This window comes from Pieris napi, chromosome 20 (assembly GCF_905475465.1).
Source record: "Pieris napi chromosome 20, ilPieNapi1.2, whole genome shotgun sequence".
NCBI lineage: Eukaryota > Metazoa > Arthropoda > Insecta > Lepidoptera > Pieridae > Pieris > Pieris napi.
Window position 1 is genome coordinate 778,022 of NC_062253.1, and position 15,972 is coordinate 793,993.

The window sequence follows — 15,972 nt, forward strand, 5'->3', positions numbered from 1 at the left end:
TTACTTACTGAACGCTGAATAGGCAGGACGAAGGATGGCGACCGACAGGTCCATCGGCCGATAGACTGAAGATAACACATCCTTTAATATTTTATTGGTTTTTGTTTTCTAATTTCTGTCTTCGAAGCTGAGTGAATTATAATGTTAATGTAAATTCTGTGAATTGCAATTACGTAAAGAATTGTATTCGTTATGGTTAGGTTTTACTGATAAGCTCTTTAAATTAATCAATCAAATAGTACTACACTTCTTCGGGCTCTGGAAACTTAGACGTCAACTACATTATTACCAGCATATAGAGTACATTGAACGCTGACGCCAACTTGATCCTAGCTTTCTGGAGGTTCAGGATGCTATGACGAAAATAGTCGAAGTAAGTAGTTAAATACTCAATGTTAAAAACATTTATTCATATAGGTAACACAATGTACACTTATGAACGTCAAAAACAAATACATTTACATACATTTGGTTTTACACAACGTTTGTTAGGAGCTGCATCCATTATCCATGTTCGATAAGACATCTTAAGTAATAAATAATAATAAAATAAATTACAAAGATTTGTCCTCTATCAGCAGGAGGCATGATGAAATAGGAGCACGCACTTACATTCTCGTGGGGAAAACACGAAACATTAATTACTTAAGATGTCATGTGGAACATGGTGTAATGGTTGCACCTCCTTACAAACGTTGTTTAAAAAAAAACATGGCGATTCAAAAGGTGCGGAGAGTTTATTGGCAGTTCTTCTCTTCCGTTCTACGCCCTTGGTTTGAGAACTGGCACTAAATGTAAAATTAGAAGCATTAATATGTATTTCTTAACTGACAAGTCATAAGTGTACAATGTGTTACCTATATGATTAAATGTTTTTTTTTTCTTTTTTTTTATAATCAATACGTAATTATCTTATTACTAGCCGTTTCGCGCCCGCTTTGCTGGACGAATTAAAATAAATTTTATGTTTCATTATTTTATTTTTTTTCATATTTTTAATATTCTTCTTTTTAACTTCCCGCTAAGAAAATTGAAAAATTTCGCATCGAATGGTGGTAGTTTCATGACGATCAGTGGTTTAGGCGTGATTGAGCCTCAAACGAAGACCATTTTCATTATATATATATAGATTAGAAAGTTCATTTTTATTTTATTGCATAGTTGGTTACATTTGTTCAATGTCTTCTACCCAAATGTCTAATAGAAATAAAGAAAGCAGGCACTCAATTGTCTGTTGTAGGAACAAATAACTATAGGAACAATTACAGATTTGTAGATGTATTCTGCAATAGATATTACTCCTGCCACTATCGGTGCACGTTTTGGTGTAATCCAACGTTTATTAACTTAAATAAATGGAATTAGTTAGCACTGTATTGTAAGTTTGACAGTTGATGATAGACTGGGCATAATTAAAAATAAAATTTGAAAACAAAGCATGTTAACTAGAGTTATATGAAGCCCACAGCGAATAGCAATCGGATAGCCCCGCGTTAGAGAAAGGTAGGCTATTATATGTAGGATATAAGAAAATAGGTAGGCTATTTTCTTTAATTAATCGAGTATCTGAACTGAAGCCCCGAAAAATAACAAGTAATCGATGTTTTGATCAAAAACACTCAACTAAGTTACACAAAATCAATTGTTGTGTTGTTTTTGTCCGGAGGGCGTTTCACATCAAAAGTCCTACTGAAATAGGCAATTAAATAGCTTAAGAAGAATTAAAAGTTTCGATAGAATATTTATTTATTTACACTTCGTTTTATTTATAGAAAAACAAAAAACATCTTCTAATATACAAAATTCTCGTGTCACAGTGTTCGTTCCCATACCTACTCCTCCGAAACGGCTCGAACGATCCTTATGAAATTTTGTATGCATATTCAGTAAGTCTGAGAATCGGACAACATCTATTTTTCATCCTCCTAAATGTTAAGGGTTTTTTAAACAAAACTTTTTGTTTTTATTTTTTATGATACAACAAACAAAATAACATACAACCCCTAATTGTCGCCCCTCTACGATCATCCCCTAGTTTTTATTATAGCAGATAGTTATTTTTATTGAACTAAAAAAATGTTTCCTAGAAAAAAATACATGGCAAAACGATGTTTTGCCGGATCAGCTAGTAATACATAAAATTATAAGGGATGCAACGGGCGGCCTTATCGCTAACAAGCGATCTCTTCCAGGCAACCCTAGTAAGGAAAAAACTGAAAAAAAATATGATGGGTAAAGTGCAAGAAGTAGATAACCAAATCTTATAAAAATAAAATCACAAACCTTAATCTAAAATAACACTAAAAAGTTTAATAAAATAATATTAAAAAGGTCTCACGGATTCATGAATTGCGATGCAATACAAAAGAACAAGAAATACAAGAATTATAACAGTCACGATTGAGCAGGATAGGAAATGGTTAAGAAATATTCAGGTAGAAGAGTGTTAGGGCGGTAGCCAATTGTATGGAGTCGGTCAGCCTATTCCACAACTTAATGGCGGACATCCTAAACGAATTATCTAAGAAGAATATTATTTGGAATTTCTCCCAAAGTCTTATAATCTAATGCTTGCTCAATAGAAGCAAGCGGTCTAGCCAAATTCTTGGCTGTCATCTCTATAAAATATGATAGCAAAACAGCAATATGTCTTTTTAATGTAAGCAGGTAGGTAATAATATCTTTGTAATAAAAAAAATTAATATAGGTACCTGTAGGAATCTATGACACAGAATTTATAATTGTACATTTTCAATGTATGCAATTTAAGTTAAGAATAACCGTGAAATGTGTAAAATCTATCTTTTGACCGTTCTGCTCATGGCGAATTATTTCACATTGAAAGGTAAAATTAGGTAAGTTAGGTAATCTCTAAAACAAGATTTGAAAACGTTATTTCGTGTTTCCGTTCTGATAAATTAACAAAATGAATTAAAAAAAATCAATTATATTTTAGTTTCAATGAAGAATTGATCCGCCTATTCTTGCAAAGTTTTAACAATTTTATTTCCAATTAAACTTGTTAGTATCGGGGTTGTCTCTGGGTACCTTATTAAAGTTAAGCGGATCCAATGTTCCTAGTTCTTTCGACCGAGTTTGCGTAATAAAAACAAGTGGCGGACCTAAGCTAAGCAAACATGGAAAAATTGTTGTAGAAATAATTGATATCTTTAAATGTCAAGTACGACAACAATAGTGAATACGTGAGCACACTAAAATTTTGAATCATTCATCAAAAACATCCGTAGTTTCCTAAAATTAGTGCACAGAATGGCAAAAGAAAGATAAGCACTTCTTGTGTTTCTGAGACCAATAAACTGAGAATCGCAGAGAAAAGAAATTATAAGAATAAATATATTCACAACTTGACGAAAGTAATTAAAACAAAATTACAACATATCTCATCAAGCCATCAATCATAGGCCCGCCATTGCTCCGGAAGCAAAAGCTAGATTGTTACAAGCAAATAGAACTCCTAGCATCAACACAATAATTTAGAAAAATATAAAAATCCTGAACCACTTTCTGGCATTAAGAGTGTCTATGGGCGGCGGTATTCGCCACTCACCTTATTTTTGGAATCGAATGGCATCCTGTCAAGCAATTTTATTTTACGTAATGTAATGTAATACTTCTATAGTAAAAAAAAAACCCGTCAATAATAGCCTAATATAAATATGAAATATAAAGACGTGTGTATTGATTTGTGACAAATTATATACCTCACAACCCCGTCTGGCAAGTGGGCCACTCAAAGGCAAGTAATTCTATTCATATTACAGTATATTACGCTACGTGTCTTGTTTATAAATTCCACATAAGAGTTGGGGGACAGACAACTTAAAAATATTAATTATGTTTTAGCGAAACTTTATTTCTTATTCCTGCAATATCATCGGGGTATATAGTTACAATATTGATATTCCTAGCTTAGCAGAAGGATTATCAGATTCAGCTGAAACGGATTCTCTCAGCGAATAGTCATAGATTTAGACGAAACGTGAAGAATTGTGTTAAATTTCCAAAATTTTACTAAAAGTACCAATGTTTACATAAAATATTTTGTTGGAGTAATGACAAAAAGTAGCAAGGGATCGATTTATAAGGTGGTGGTACTCAAAGAGAGTAAGATCAAACACACAAAAATAATATTACATATGTTATATCTAAAATTCATAAAAACTAAATAGAAGTTATATTAAAATCATTTTATAAATATAATAACAATCATAGTAAAAAAATTATAGGAATAAGCAATGTCTAGAAAAGAATTAATGTTTGTGAGTTGGCAAATTGTCAAAAGCTAAATTCAGAACGATGACGTATTTATTTTTAGTTTTTCTAACAACAAACTACAAAGTTAAAAAAAACTATTGATCCAAATATTAATGAATTTACTAATGTACAAGCATATTTTACGTATAAATAAAAAAAATCTGAGGGTTTTTTTTAGATAATTTTTTGTAGGTACGGTTATAGATACTAATAATTAGGGTCGGTTTCCTTGCTCATTTAATAAAATAAAACATTATTTTAATGGTATATTTTGGAATAAGCGAAAAATCTAATAACAAAAACGAATATAACAGAACAGACTAGAAAACTGTAAACATTTAATTTATTTTTATTTATATATATATTAGTTATAATGTTTATGAAACCTTTATTTATATATCTATATATGAAACCTTTCGCTGTAATTAATAAAATATGACTTCTCAATGTTTTTCTTAAGGAGAATGCTACTTTGATCTCAAGGAAATGATATCAAATCGAGGTTAGGTATACTATAAAGTTCTTAATTATGAGAAATGAGTTGTAGTTGAAAAATATAACAAAAAATATTTTTCTGTTAAACAAGACTTCTTTTTCAGAGTGATGACTGAGATCGCAGGTTTCAGTGGTCCGTGTGGAGGTCTCTGAGTTGGCGGGTCAGCCAGGCGAGGCCGTCGGTGAGACCCGCGCCGGACACCGCGCTTGTGGCACACACGTGCCATGGTTTATCTGTCACGCGCTCCAGACCAAGTGCTGCAAAACAAACACGGTATACCAGGATAATATAAAATGTCAAAAATTAAATTTTCAAAATTCAATATCATTTATTCATATAGGTAACAAAATGTACACTTATGAACGTCAAAAAATAAATATATATGAAATGCTTCTAATTTTACTGCCAGTTCTCAAACCAAGGGCATAGAACGGAAGAGAAGAACTGGCAATAGACTCTCCGCCACTCTTTTCAATCGCCAAGTTTTTTGTTTTACACAATGTTTGTAAGCTGCAACCATTACACCATGTTCCACATGACATCTTAAGTAATTAATAATCTATATATATAAAAATGAAACCCGTTTTCCGTTGTCACGACATAACATGAAAACGGCTTGACCGATTTGTCTGATTATTTTTTTATAATATTCCTTGAAGTACGAGGATGGTTCTTACGGAGAGAAAAATTAATAAAAACTGAGTGATAAAGTCTAAAAACAACACTTTTCTATATTCCCATACAAAACATTCGCAATAATATTTAAAGGCAATTTGAACTTTAATACCATATCATAAAGTTCAAGTGTTAGTGGAGGGGTTCCGGGAAGGTAAATTTTTATTTTTTGACATAATGGTATGTATGGACAGGTTTTTGTATTATCAACTTTCTTTTTTTTATCTTACTAGCTAGACTGGTGTCCCGAATAGCAGAATAAGTATTAAAAAAAATAAAGCACCGACTGTTAGGCGGTACGATGTTCGCCAGGCCAGCTAGTAATAAAATATACTCAAACTCAAACTTTAGATAACACGCAAAAATAAATAGAGCAAAACAAAGATTTGAGGTCTCGCCTATGATTGGTTTTGGACTAGTATGTTAACAAGACCCAAGACAAACTGCGTATTTATAATGAGTACAAAATCTGCATAAAACGAGATTAATTATATCTTATAAGATTTATGTTAAAACATTTATAGATATTATTTGAGATATATTACTAATATAATAATTTAAGTTTGTCGTACTTATGTTAGAAATTAACCAATTCTTTCATAAATTTGCAAGGATGTTATTGAGTTCCGTAACCGTAACCGAAACTATCGGATAGAAAATTATATGTAACCGTAACGGTATCCGTTTTACAAGTATCATATACTTATAAGGGCGGAATCTAAATAAAACGACATGTTTCGACAGGTTTTTGTTGATGGTTACATTGCTCACAAGATTTTTTTTACAACTCTTAAATTTATTGCATTTTTATTTTAATAGATAAAACTTAAAATGGAGGAGATATATAATAATTACTTACCTATATGACTGATTATAATATCTACCAACTGGTAACATAAATATAAACCAAATTATTACATACTATTTGTATTAATATTTTACTTCAATCTAATAACCGAAACCGAAACTATCCGAAACTAGCGGATAATCCGAAATAATTACATAACCGTAACCGTATCCAAAATATCATATCCATAACATCTCTCCTAATTTGCCATTAAGTTGTTCAAAGAGCAATACTTTTAGTCATCTCTATTCCTCAATGCTACGGTAATGTCTGTCGGGGCTTACCGGCAGCGACTTGGGCGGGTGGCAGGGCGTGCGGAAGATCAGCCTTGTTGGCACAGACCAGCAGTGGTAGTCGTCGCGCGCGCATAGCCGGGTGCTCCAGCATGAGCTGCATCTCATCGCGGGCAACCGCAAGTCGGAGAGCGTCAGCCGCATCCACCACCCACAGCACTCCACTCGCCGCTGCGTACTGGCGTTCCCACAGCGCCCGCACTCGCCGAGCTCCACCCGCTTCCACCGCCACCACTGATAATCCGCCAACTGGAAAGCATACAGATCAAATCAGGCATAAACATCAGTCTATTGAATGAGGTGATATGTATAAAAACAGTATATGTGTGTATAGGCAAGTGCGGCCAAACTTTGTCATTTGAATACATAATGCTGTCGTCATATGTTCTGGTCGTGTTTTCAGGAAAAATTAAAGAAGGTGCTATTATTACTTGGATAGTAAGTACATTACATGTACAAATATACATATATATGAAATGAAAGCAATTTTTTCCTGTTATGTATTTAAAGTTGAAAAATGACTGAATGTACATTACAGTAATTTATCTAATTAGACTGAAGAGCAAAAGCGTAGTACTATTGTTTCACTGTTTAACATATTACGGACGACACAGTAACCGCACATTACGATGGCACATTTTGACAAACGTCCAAAATGTAATCATTTATTACCACTATTTTCGCGGAAATATTATGACCTTGGTGAAACAGAGATATATTATTACCACTCTTTATTTCTTTTTAAAATGTCGCATAAACTTTTATGATTATTTGGTAGAATTACAATCTAAACTAAAACTAACTTAATAGTTATTGCTATCTATTTCAGGAAAGTAAAATTAGGTATAATGGCGATATAAATGCTTTTGTTAGTAACAAAAGCACTTGACGTTTTTAATGACATTATTAAAAATGAAAAAGTAAATATTACACGTAAAGTTGTCCTGTCTGGGCGCGAGTGTCGGCTCCGAGGTGACTCTCCGGTCAGGTGGACGTAAGGCGTTAAGGAGGGACGTCTTCCCGCTGTGGTCCAAACCTAGTACCAGGATCGTGATCTCCCTGCCTGCAGCTGGCCCTCCGAGCCACGAAGACAGTTTCTCCATTAGACCCATGGTGTAAATTTCCTAGCAATGCCTAAAATACCAATGCTTTAGTGGCCAGCAACACGGGACCAAAAAGTTATATGAGTAATATGAGTAAGATAACGCAGAAGGCAAAAGATCACGTGGCCGTTCACCAATTAGATGGACCGATCAAGTGAAAGACTCATCTTCCACTTGATTCCACCGGTGGAAACAGATAGTCCGCTCTAGATGCTTCGTTGCTGACCACGAAGCTCAGACATGAGCTGCTGATTAAAGAGAGAGATATTTACGGCTGTGTATTTTGCTCACTCTGGTTTTCTTAGTTTTATAAGCGTGGCGATTTCTCAAATCGTCGGAGTTACGCCCCGAGAGTATAGCCAGACGTAGCTATCTTTTACTGTTACATTGCATTCATTCGTATTATAGCAATTAATTATTTCGCTTATATTCTATTGCTGTAGGCGAGAGGTTAATATAGAGTAAAACTAAAATCCTCTATTATTGAAAGCACCCCGATGACCCAGGAACCGTACAATATTAATAAAGGTTTTTATCGTTGCATCTTAATAAGTAGACTGATATACTTACACGTCTTTATTCGCTGTTTTTCCAACCTAATACTAAGGTTTGCTCATTTAAATTCGTATTTGAGCTATTTCTTGCTTAATGTTTTTCAAAAACAGATCTTAAAAACACGCTTAACAACGCTTTAAGAGTGTTTTAAAGAACAAACTAATTAACATAAATTTAAAATTAAGTATTCGAAATTCCAAAAACTTTGCTTATGAAAATTATTATTAAATGTCAAATATGTTTGTGGTAAGGTCGATTTACATCAAACGAACATAGAGCTAGAGCTAGAACAAGAGCATTCTTTCGTAATCTTTTAGTGTAAACGAAAGCTAGAGGTATCGATTTACATCAAACGAACATAGAGCTAGAGCTAGAACAAGAGCATTCTTTCGTAATCTTTTAGTGTAAACAAAAGCTAGATCGAATGTTCTTTGCTCATTCGTGTCAATTCTGTGGTTAGTATTGGTAGTGCTTCGTTATGTCTGACTCTGACAGCGATATCATTATTGCAAGTGCTGCAATTTATTATTTTGTCGCGAAAACGCAAAAATAAAAGAAGGAAGAGACGTTGGTGGGTTACAAATTTAATGCATCGAAGGACACTGGATAATGTAGGTGAAACAATGACGGATATGCGAAAACAAGAAGAAAGTGGACAATTCCAAAACTTTTGTAGAATGGCGCCGGAGGATTTTGATCATTTACTATCTCTGACCATCGAAAAAATTCGAAAATCAAGTACGAATTTTAGAGACTCGATTCCTGCATATGACAAACTAGCAGTGACTTTGCGATTTTTGACAACTGGAGATTCCTATGGAAGCCTGATGTATTTTACTAAACTGTCTAAATCGACAATATGTAATGCTATATCTGAAGTATGTGCAATAAATAAACAACAATAAACAACAAACAAAAAAAAAACATTCAAAAACATTTTTCTTGAGACCAATCCATAATTTAATCGATAAGATACGTAAACAATCGCTAGAACACAAGAACGCTTTGAAAAGACCGCTCAGTGGCGCGAGCACGTCCGAACACGATAGAACGCTCTAAGCAACTGTTCGCGCGCTCTTGCGCCGTTTACATCAAGCGAACGAGCATTCTTAGAATATTCTATAGAATCTTTGCGAACGCACTAAGAACAACGAAAGAATGCTCTACGCCTGTTTACACTAGAAGAATTTGATGTAGTGGGGATAGAATGAGCATTCGCTCGTTTGATGTAAATCGACCTGTAGATGTCATACAGACTCGAATGAATAGTAGATCTCGTAGTAAAAAGCACAATTCACTAGCGCACAGTAATTCTACACTGATTATAATAATTGTGACTGAAGTAAATGCAATATTAAAGAACAAACAAAGCAACCTTAACCTTAATGGTGAATAGTGAGGCGTTGTCATGGCAACGATGCCTGTAAATATTGCTTTAAAGAGTTATCGACTTAACGGACTCGAAACGGAGCTCACCTAACATATACTTTATAAGTTCGCATTTATATCCATTATAGAAGTTTTATTTATATGTACATAGTCAACAATTGACACGCGTTTACATTGTCTAATTTACCTTAAGATACAAAACACATTAATATTTATTTAATAATATCGATATTTCAGATCTAACCTTTAATAACTTAAAAACTAGTACAAACAGAATGTTTTTCGCCTCTAGTCCCACTTTTCAACTTATTGCTAACTTTAACACTGTGGCACTGACTTGCCGCCGGACAGATCGCGTCATAAATCTGCTCGGGAGTCTTGAGCCTGGTTTCGGGCACGGCGATTGTGGTAAATATGGCGTAAGCCAACGACAACGCCGCGGCCGTCAGAAGGGACGCCGCCACGCCGCTGTGCACAACTACCGCCGGAAACATGACCACTTCGATCGCGTTGCCCAGGCACGCGCCGGTGATCATCAACATCGTCGCGCACCCTCGATACTGCGCAGAACATTACAAAATTACCCACTAAAGGTCAAGGTCAATCAACTCGGAAAGGGATCGTCACCCTATCACGTTTCGTATCAGCAGCACTGTACGTCGGCTCGGCTACGGCTAGGCAACAACGCGCTTACGGTTCGCCGACCGCAACTGCCTCCTGTCGCGGGAGGGGACAGGGGCAAGGATGGACGAAGAGACGTGAGTACTGAGAGACGTAAGCGCGGGAACTGCAAGTTGACCAGTGACCACGCACCGCATCGCCTGTTCCAAGGCGAGGCGATTACGATTGGTGTGCGTTGCAGTTATGTAGGGAGTTTCATACAATACTGAACGGTTCGAGGTGATACGTTGACGATCCCTTTCCGAGTTGATAGGTGTGCTGTAACCCTAAAACCTCAGTGGTCTCACTACGACGGCTACTACTCGCAACTACCTCGTAGGCGAACATATCGGAGAACAGAGCGTAGGGCGCGGCCTGCAAGCCGGCGGCGTCGACTGCCACAGCCAAGGCTACCGCTACAGCCGCACCCTCGGCTTTCCCTGCCCAGACCGCCCCCGCCGCCCCACCGAGCGACAGGCCCACCGCCCACGCGCACCCTACGATAAGCGGCTGCGAAATAATACAAATAAATGAGACCACTCGCCGCACCGAAGATATGTCATCTATCGCAAATGGCACTCACCCTGCGGCCGAGCCTCTCCACGAGATAGAGGGAAAGGGCGGACGCTACCAGCTGCACGGCGCCGAGGATGAGGGCGTGCCGGGCGGGCGTCGCCAGCACCAGTGGACCTTCGGGTGTCGCAGCAATCGAGACCGCGGCGGCTCGGTCCCGCGTCAACATGAACAGCCGCTCGGCGTACTGAGTGATGGCGAGTATACCGCACATCTCTTGTCCCACGACCGCCACGAACCCGATGGCGAACGCCCAACGTCTCTGGCGGTCTCGAACTGCGGCCGTTTTATATCGACGTAAATTATTTTCAAGTGAAATAAATTGATCTTCTCAATAGTAGGCACGTACACAAATCCAGGACTCGCGAGAGAGACGACTCCTCTCCTTGCTCGGCGGGTGGCAACGTCTTAAACTCGGCATCGAGTTTCGGTGAATCAGTCGATCGACCTCGTAGCCACGCCAGAGAGCTCCGGGCTTCCTGTACAAATACTTTTATTTCAAGTCTAATAAACGCACGCCACTTGATTCGCTTTTGTGTGTTTGTTTCCAAGATATGATATTTCACCTCGGCTATTGACATAGACATAGACATAACATTTATTACAAACAAAAACACACACACATAAACACACAAAATAACAATACTTAGAGAAAACATAAAATAAAATAAGACATCACAAACAATAAAAATTAGAAATTAAAATTAAGAAATTTTCTTTTGCCATTCGGTTCGCTTCTAGTGTGCAATGTGTGTGTACTGTGGTTGTAATTGGCCCTGGCTCAGCATTATGCTGAGGAGCAAGAAGTTCCACAGCGCTGGGTATTGATGTTAGAGACAACACGATTACTTTTATTCGTTTAAATTTTATCATTACAATTTCATTTTAGACGAGAGAGAGAGCGAAGAGATTCGTGCAGCATGTTACAAATCGTGTAAACTAAAAATCTTGAGGATTTTTAAACATCTTTTAACTGTTTTTAGAGTGGTGGAGAGTTTATTAACAATCCGTTTTCTTTCTTGAATTTTAGAAATATATGTAAATTTGGAAATTTTGATGTTTTTAATATAATATAACGACAAGAAAAATATGAAAAGTATACGAAATAGGTACTAATTAAATTATTTACAACCTCAATTACAATAATATATTAATTAATAATAATCCGTGGCGGTACATTCTCTTTAGGTCAGGGCCTTAGATTTCTATAATCTGTTTCATGATTTTTTTTAATATAATAAAATAAATAATTAAAACTTTATTTATGACAATAGGCAAGTAGGTGATCAGCCTCCAGTGCCTGACACATGCCGTCGACTTTTTGGGTCTAAGACATGTCGGTGTCCTCACGAAGTTTTCCTTTACCGTTCGAGCGAATTTCAAATGCGCACATAGAAAGAAAGCCCATTGGTGCACCGCCGGAGATGGAACCTACGACCTCAGGGATGAGAGTCGCACGCTGAAGCCACTTGGCCAACACTCGCATACACAATATATTAAATACATTAAATAAAAAAATAAAGGAAACATACTTCATTCTTTCCTTTAGCGGCAAGAAACGAGGGCGACTCCGGTATGAACATAAACACGAAGAAATGAAAAGCCGATACCCCGAGACACCACCATATCACAGTTCTGTAAATGACATTGAAAAATGTATGAGCATAACAATATAAGACACCGAAGGAATATCGTGACGATGTTTTGATATACTTATGATGCATCCTAGCATCGGCGGCGAGATACATGAGCAAGATGCCTGCGTTGTGCGCAAGCGGCAATGCTGATACTGCTGCTCCACACCATCCCTCGCTGCACATCTGCATTCACATTCCATTAATTATTTTCTACGGACTATCTACTATGGCTATCACGCATCTAAATCACTGACAGAATCTCACCTCTCTAGCCAGCAACGGAGCCAGTGTCCACGCCGCGGTGCCGCCGAACCCTGCTGCCAGCCGTCCACCTATCATCCATCCGTCACTCGCTGACACCGAAACCAGCTTGAGCGACCAACACAACTACCGGCAGAGAAAAGTCTTAACATTACTATTGTTATTGATTATCTTTTTCAAAACACAATAATGAAATAGATGTCAGTAGCGTGCACTTCTGAATATTGAATAATAATTTATTGTTACCGCTAAGCAATTTGAGGAATTAACAAAATTAAAATATAAATCTGCGGAAACTGTCTAATCTTAAAGATTGAAGCCAAATCGACGGAAAACAACTACGGCCACCAGCCAAGCATTTTTTGGAACGAAGTTCCTTATCGCGCGTTGTGATAGGGGGCTAGACGGAAAAAATTCTTACGAAAAGTTGTCACGACACTTTTTTGCTATTTGCTATTGTAATACACCGGTTCTCGTCCTATAACCGAAGTTAAGCAACGTCGGGCGAGGTCAGTACTTGGATGGGTGACCGCCTGAGAACACCTCGTGATGTTGGCTTTTTTTTATGATACCAATTAACATATGGTTTAACATATGGTTTAACATATGATTATTATAACGTAAATTATTAAAAAAAAATAACAATTAACATATAAATTAATGGAAAGGAATTTCGTTCCATCCGGGTGTCCCTTGACACCTCTAAAGTTTTTTTAAACATAGCACAGACCACGAAACATGCAGAGGCGGCCATGACAGCATACTTTCTGCCGTATGTGATGATCTTGGCGCTGATCGGTACGGACACAAAGCACGCCAAAAACGTAGTGACGGCCGCGAAGACAGCGCCCATGTCGCCTTCATCAGCCGCTTCGCCGCTCACCAGAGACACCCAGCCCAACGCCAGGCCAAACGATACCGAAGGTATGTTGACTGAAAATTATAGGGATTTTTTATTTAGCTAAACAAGCTTTAGGAGATGTGAAATACTGGTAATAAATGTAATATGATAAAATATGGAAAAAAATATTTTAGTTGATTTCTAATAATTTAAGCGCAAAACTTCTTTGTGCCACGGATGTTTTAAAAGTGTTTTGCGCATCCTGAACACTATTGCTTGTGAGACGGATATATTTTTTAACACTGGCTGAATTCACAAGAATTGCATTATTTATTAATTAATAAATAATTAGTTATAAAATGGTTTAGGTTTTAAGTTTTTAATGGTTACTTTTATGTTATGTTTTTAGTTTAGTTTTCTATTCTATTAGTATTAAGTTAGTGTGAAAATAGGAAATAAGGAAAATAAATAAGAAAAATGAAATGAAAATTACGTATAATTTGACATTTACTACAATTTGAATTCATACATCGACCTCCACACGATGTTCAATATTGACACCGGCGTAACATTAAACTCGCACGAGTGGAGTAATGTTTGCGTGATCATTTCCACATCTCCCACCTTGACCGTGCTCTGTGCACGGTTTGTAGATTACCTAGATAACTAGCACTTCTTGAATTCTTAACAACAAGTTAGGAATCCGATTACAGGAGGTAATGGGATGAGATCATTGACCTCACCCTCACGTCACGTCACCTCACGTCTTTCTACGATTGCACGTTTTATTATAGTGTAAATAACGTTGCCGTGTTATTTTTATTTATTTATTTATTTATTCACACTTTGTTGCATTCATAAAAAAATTAACATAATTACATGTAAAGGAAAGGCGGTAAGGAGGAAGCGTGGTATTTTTTACCACGCTTCCACAATTCTAAGGTTCTGATTTATTAAAAGGACGGTTCTGTTTTACGTTTTTTGGGCTAAGCATAAACTTCTCCGAAGTGTCGGTTTGTCAGAATTGTACTTTTTATATTGTTTCTTTATATACGAATACTAGCAGACCGGCCAAGCGTTGCTGTGACTAAAGTTTTTGTTATATTACATTATCCATAGTAGTAAAATATTTAAGGGAAACGGTAGGAGAACTTATGTGAAAGGTAGATAGATAGCTTATGTGAAACGTTGGTACTTTTAACACAGCGCCATCTGTTAGAATTGTATCAAATAATAAACAAATATTTGCAATAAAAAAATATTGCGGGCATAAATTGAGATGTAAGCTAGCTCTTTTAAGTTAGATCAAACTGCACACGGTGTGCAAATTTGATTGATATCGGTTCGGTAGTTTAGGAGTCCATAGCGGACAAACAACGTGACACGTAATTTATATACATATATTAAGATATTAACTAAAACCCTTTATTAAATACAAATTGAATAGTTCGGTTATCGGAGTATTATAAAATAATTAGAAGCAATATTACGAGTATTAATTTCCTATTTAATTAAAATTATTTATTTTTAACATATCTACAAGGTTATATGTCTAAATTCACACAAAATATTTGTTTCGTATAAAAATGTAAGAAATACGTGAAACAATTAAATATTCAATATACCTAAACTAGTATTTGCATAAAGAAATAATTAATTACCTACATATCCAAATTAAATGTGTTATTTTTTTGTAGAAGAATCATCAAAAACTATTATTTTTTTATTCGCCTATGCTGTGATAATAAAATCTTCATTTTTGTAATAACTGAGCTATCAGTAATACTTCTAACGATATTTTTACTCACTTAGAATCACGACGAGCGCCTGATGAAAAGCCGATAGCGCATCCGCTCCGCTCCAGCCCTTTAAAGTTCTCATTTCGACTCACTGCTCACTCTGATGTACTTATATTTAGTACTTAATTTAACTGGATTACTTTAAAAAAATCTAATCTGTAAATTTGTAAGCGTATCGTATAGATCCAACGATCGCAAGATACGCGCGACTCTTTCTGCTGTTCTCTGCGCAGTGGCAGTTTATTAGTTTTTTTTAGTCTGTCCCTTGAACACGCGTGGTTACCGTCTAATCGTAATCATGGCCTCATAGCCTAGCGGTCTTATTAAGTGGCAGCTAGGTGAGGGGTACCGGGTTCGATTCCCGGTTCGAGGGCAAGTTTTAATTTAATTTTAATTTGTTCTCGGCCTTTGGGAGGGTTGTGCGGCACCGGGCGAGTGCTTAAACCGTACATGGAGGACACGGTCGAATTTCTAAAGACAAAGCACGAATTATAAAAAAAATCCTATACTTGACGCTAGCTAATGCACATATCGTGCCAGAACCATAAAAAAAATCGTAATCATGTTG

General features: G+C 36.5%; 2 protein-coding genes across 4 annotated transcripts; both read right to left on the reverse strand.

Moving 5' to 3' along the window:
* Positions 1 to 3,853: 3,853 nt before the first annotated feature.
* On the reverse strand, positions 3,854 to 8,443 carry LOC125059529 (ADP-ribosylation factor-like protein 6). Its single transcript, XM_047663982.1, has 4 exons — positions 8,260 to 8,443; positions 7,518 to 7,720; positions 6,578 to 6,835; positions 3,854 to 5,028 (listed from the first exon to the last, which is right to left on the reverse strand). Exons 2-4 carry the CDS (start codon positions 7,696 to 7,698, stop codon positions 4,898 to 4,900), a joined length of 570 nt encoding a protein of 189 aa, XP_047519938.1. The 5' UTR covers positions 7,699 to 7,720; positions 8,260 to 8,443; the 3' UTR covers positions 3,854 to 4,897.
* A 1,401-nt stretch (positions 8,444 to 9,844) lies between these two features.
* LOC125059527 (sugar transporter ERD6-like 2) lies at positions 9,845 to 15,751 on the reverse strand. 3 transcript variants are annotated; one of them, XM_047663978.1, is made up of 9 exons: positions 15,414 to 15,750; positions 13,495 to 13,697; positions 12,768 to 12,890; positions 12,580 to 12,686; positions 12,399 to 12,501; positions 11,216 to 11,345; positions 10,877 to 11,142; positions 10,627 to 10,803; positions 9,845 to 10,193 (listed from the first exon to the last, which is right to left on the reverse strand). In XM_047663978.1, the coding sequence occupies exons 1-9, from the start codon at positions 15,484 to 15,486 to the stop codon at positions 9,888 to 9,890; spliced, it is 1,488 nt and encodes a 495-aa protein (XP_047519934.1). In that variant the 5' UTR covers positions 15,487 to 15,750; the 3' UTR covers positions 9,845 to 9,887. The 3 variants fall into 3 exon arrangements, with proteins under 3 accessions (XP_047519934.1, XP_047519935.1, XP_047519936.1); XM_047663979.1 differs by lacking the exon at positions 10,627 to 10,803 and having other exon boundaries at positions 15,414 to 15,751; XM_047663980.1 differs by lacking the exon at positions 13,495 to 13,697 and having other exon boundaries at positions 15,414 to 15,481.
* Between the last annotated feature and the right edge of the window lie 221 nt (positions 15,752 to 15,972).

What these genes read in the sequence shown, in the direction of transcription:
- LOC125059529 (XM_047663982.1), bottom strand. Translation starts at nt 7,698, where the DNA reads ATGGGTCTAATGGAGAAACTGTCTTCGTGGCTCGGAGGGCCAGCTGCA. An exon ending in CAGACAGGACAACTTTACGT is followed by an intron (nt 6,836 to 7,517) that starts GTAATATTTACT and finishes TATGCTTTCCAG; the next exon opens with TTGGCGGATTATCAGTGGTG. An exon ending in ACCCGCCCAAGTCGCTGCCG is followed by an intron (nt 5,029 to 6,577) that starts GTAAGCCCCGAC and finishes TTTGTTTTGCAG; the next exon opens with CACTTGGTCTGGAGCGCGTG.
- LOC125059527 (XM_047663978.1), bottom strand. Translation starts at nt 15,486, where the DNA reads ATGAGAACTTTAAAGGGCTGGAGCGGAGCGGATGCGCTATCGGCTTTT. An exon ending in CCGCCTCTGCATGTTTCGTG is followed by an intron (nt 12,891 to 13,494) that starts GTCTGTGCTATG and finishes CTCTGCCGGTAG; the next exon opens with TTGTGTTGGTCGCTCAAGCT. An exon ending in TGGAGAGGCTCGGCCGCAGG is followed by an intron (nt 10,804 to 10,876) that starts GTGAGTGCCATT and finishes ATTATTTCGCAG; the next exon opens with CCGCTTATCGTAGGGTGCGC.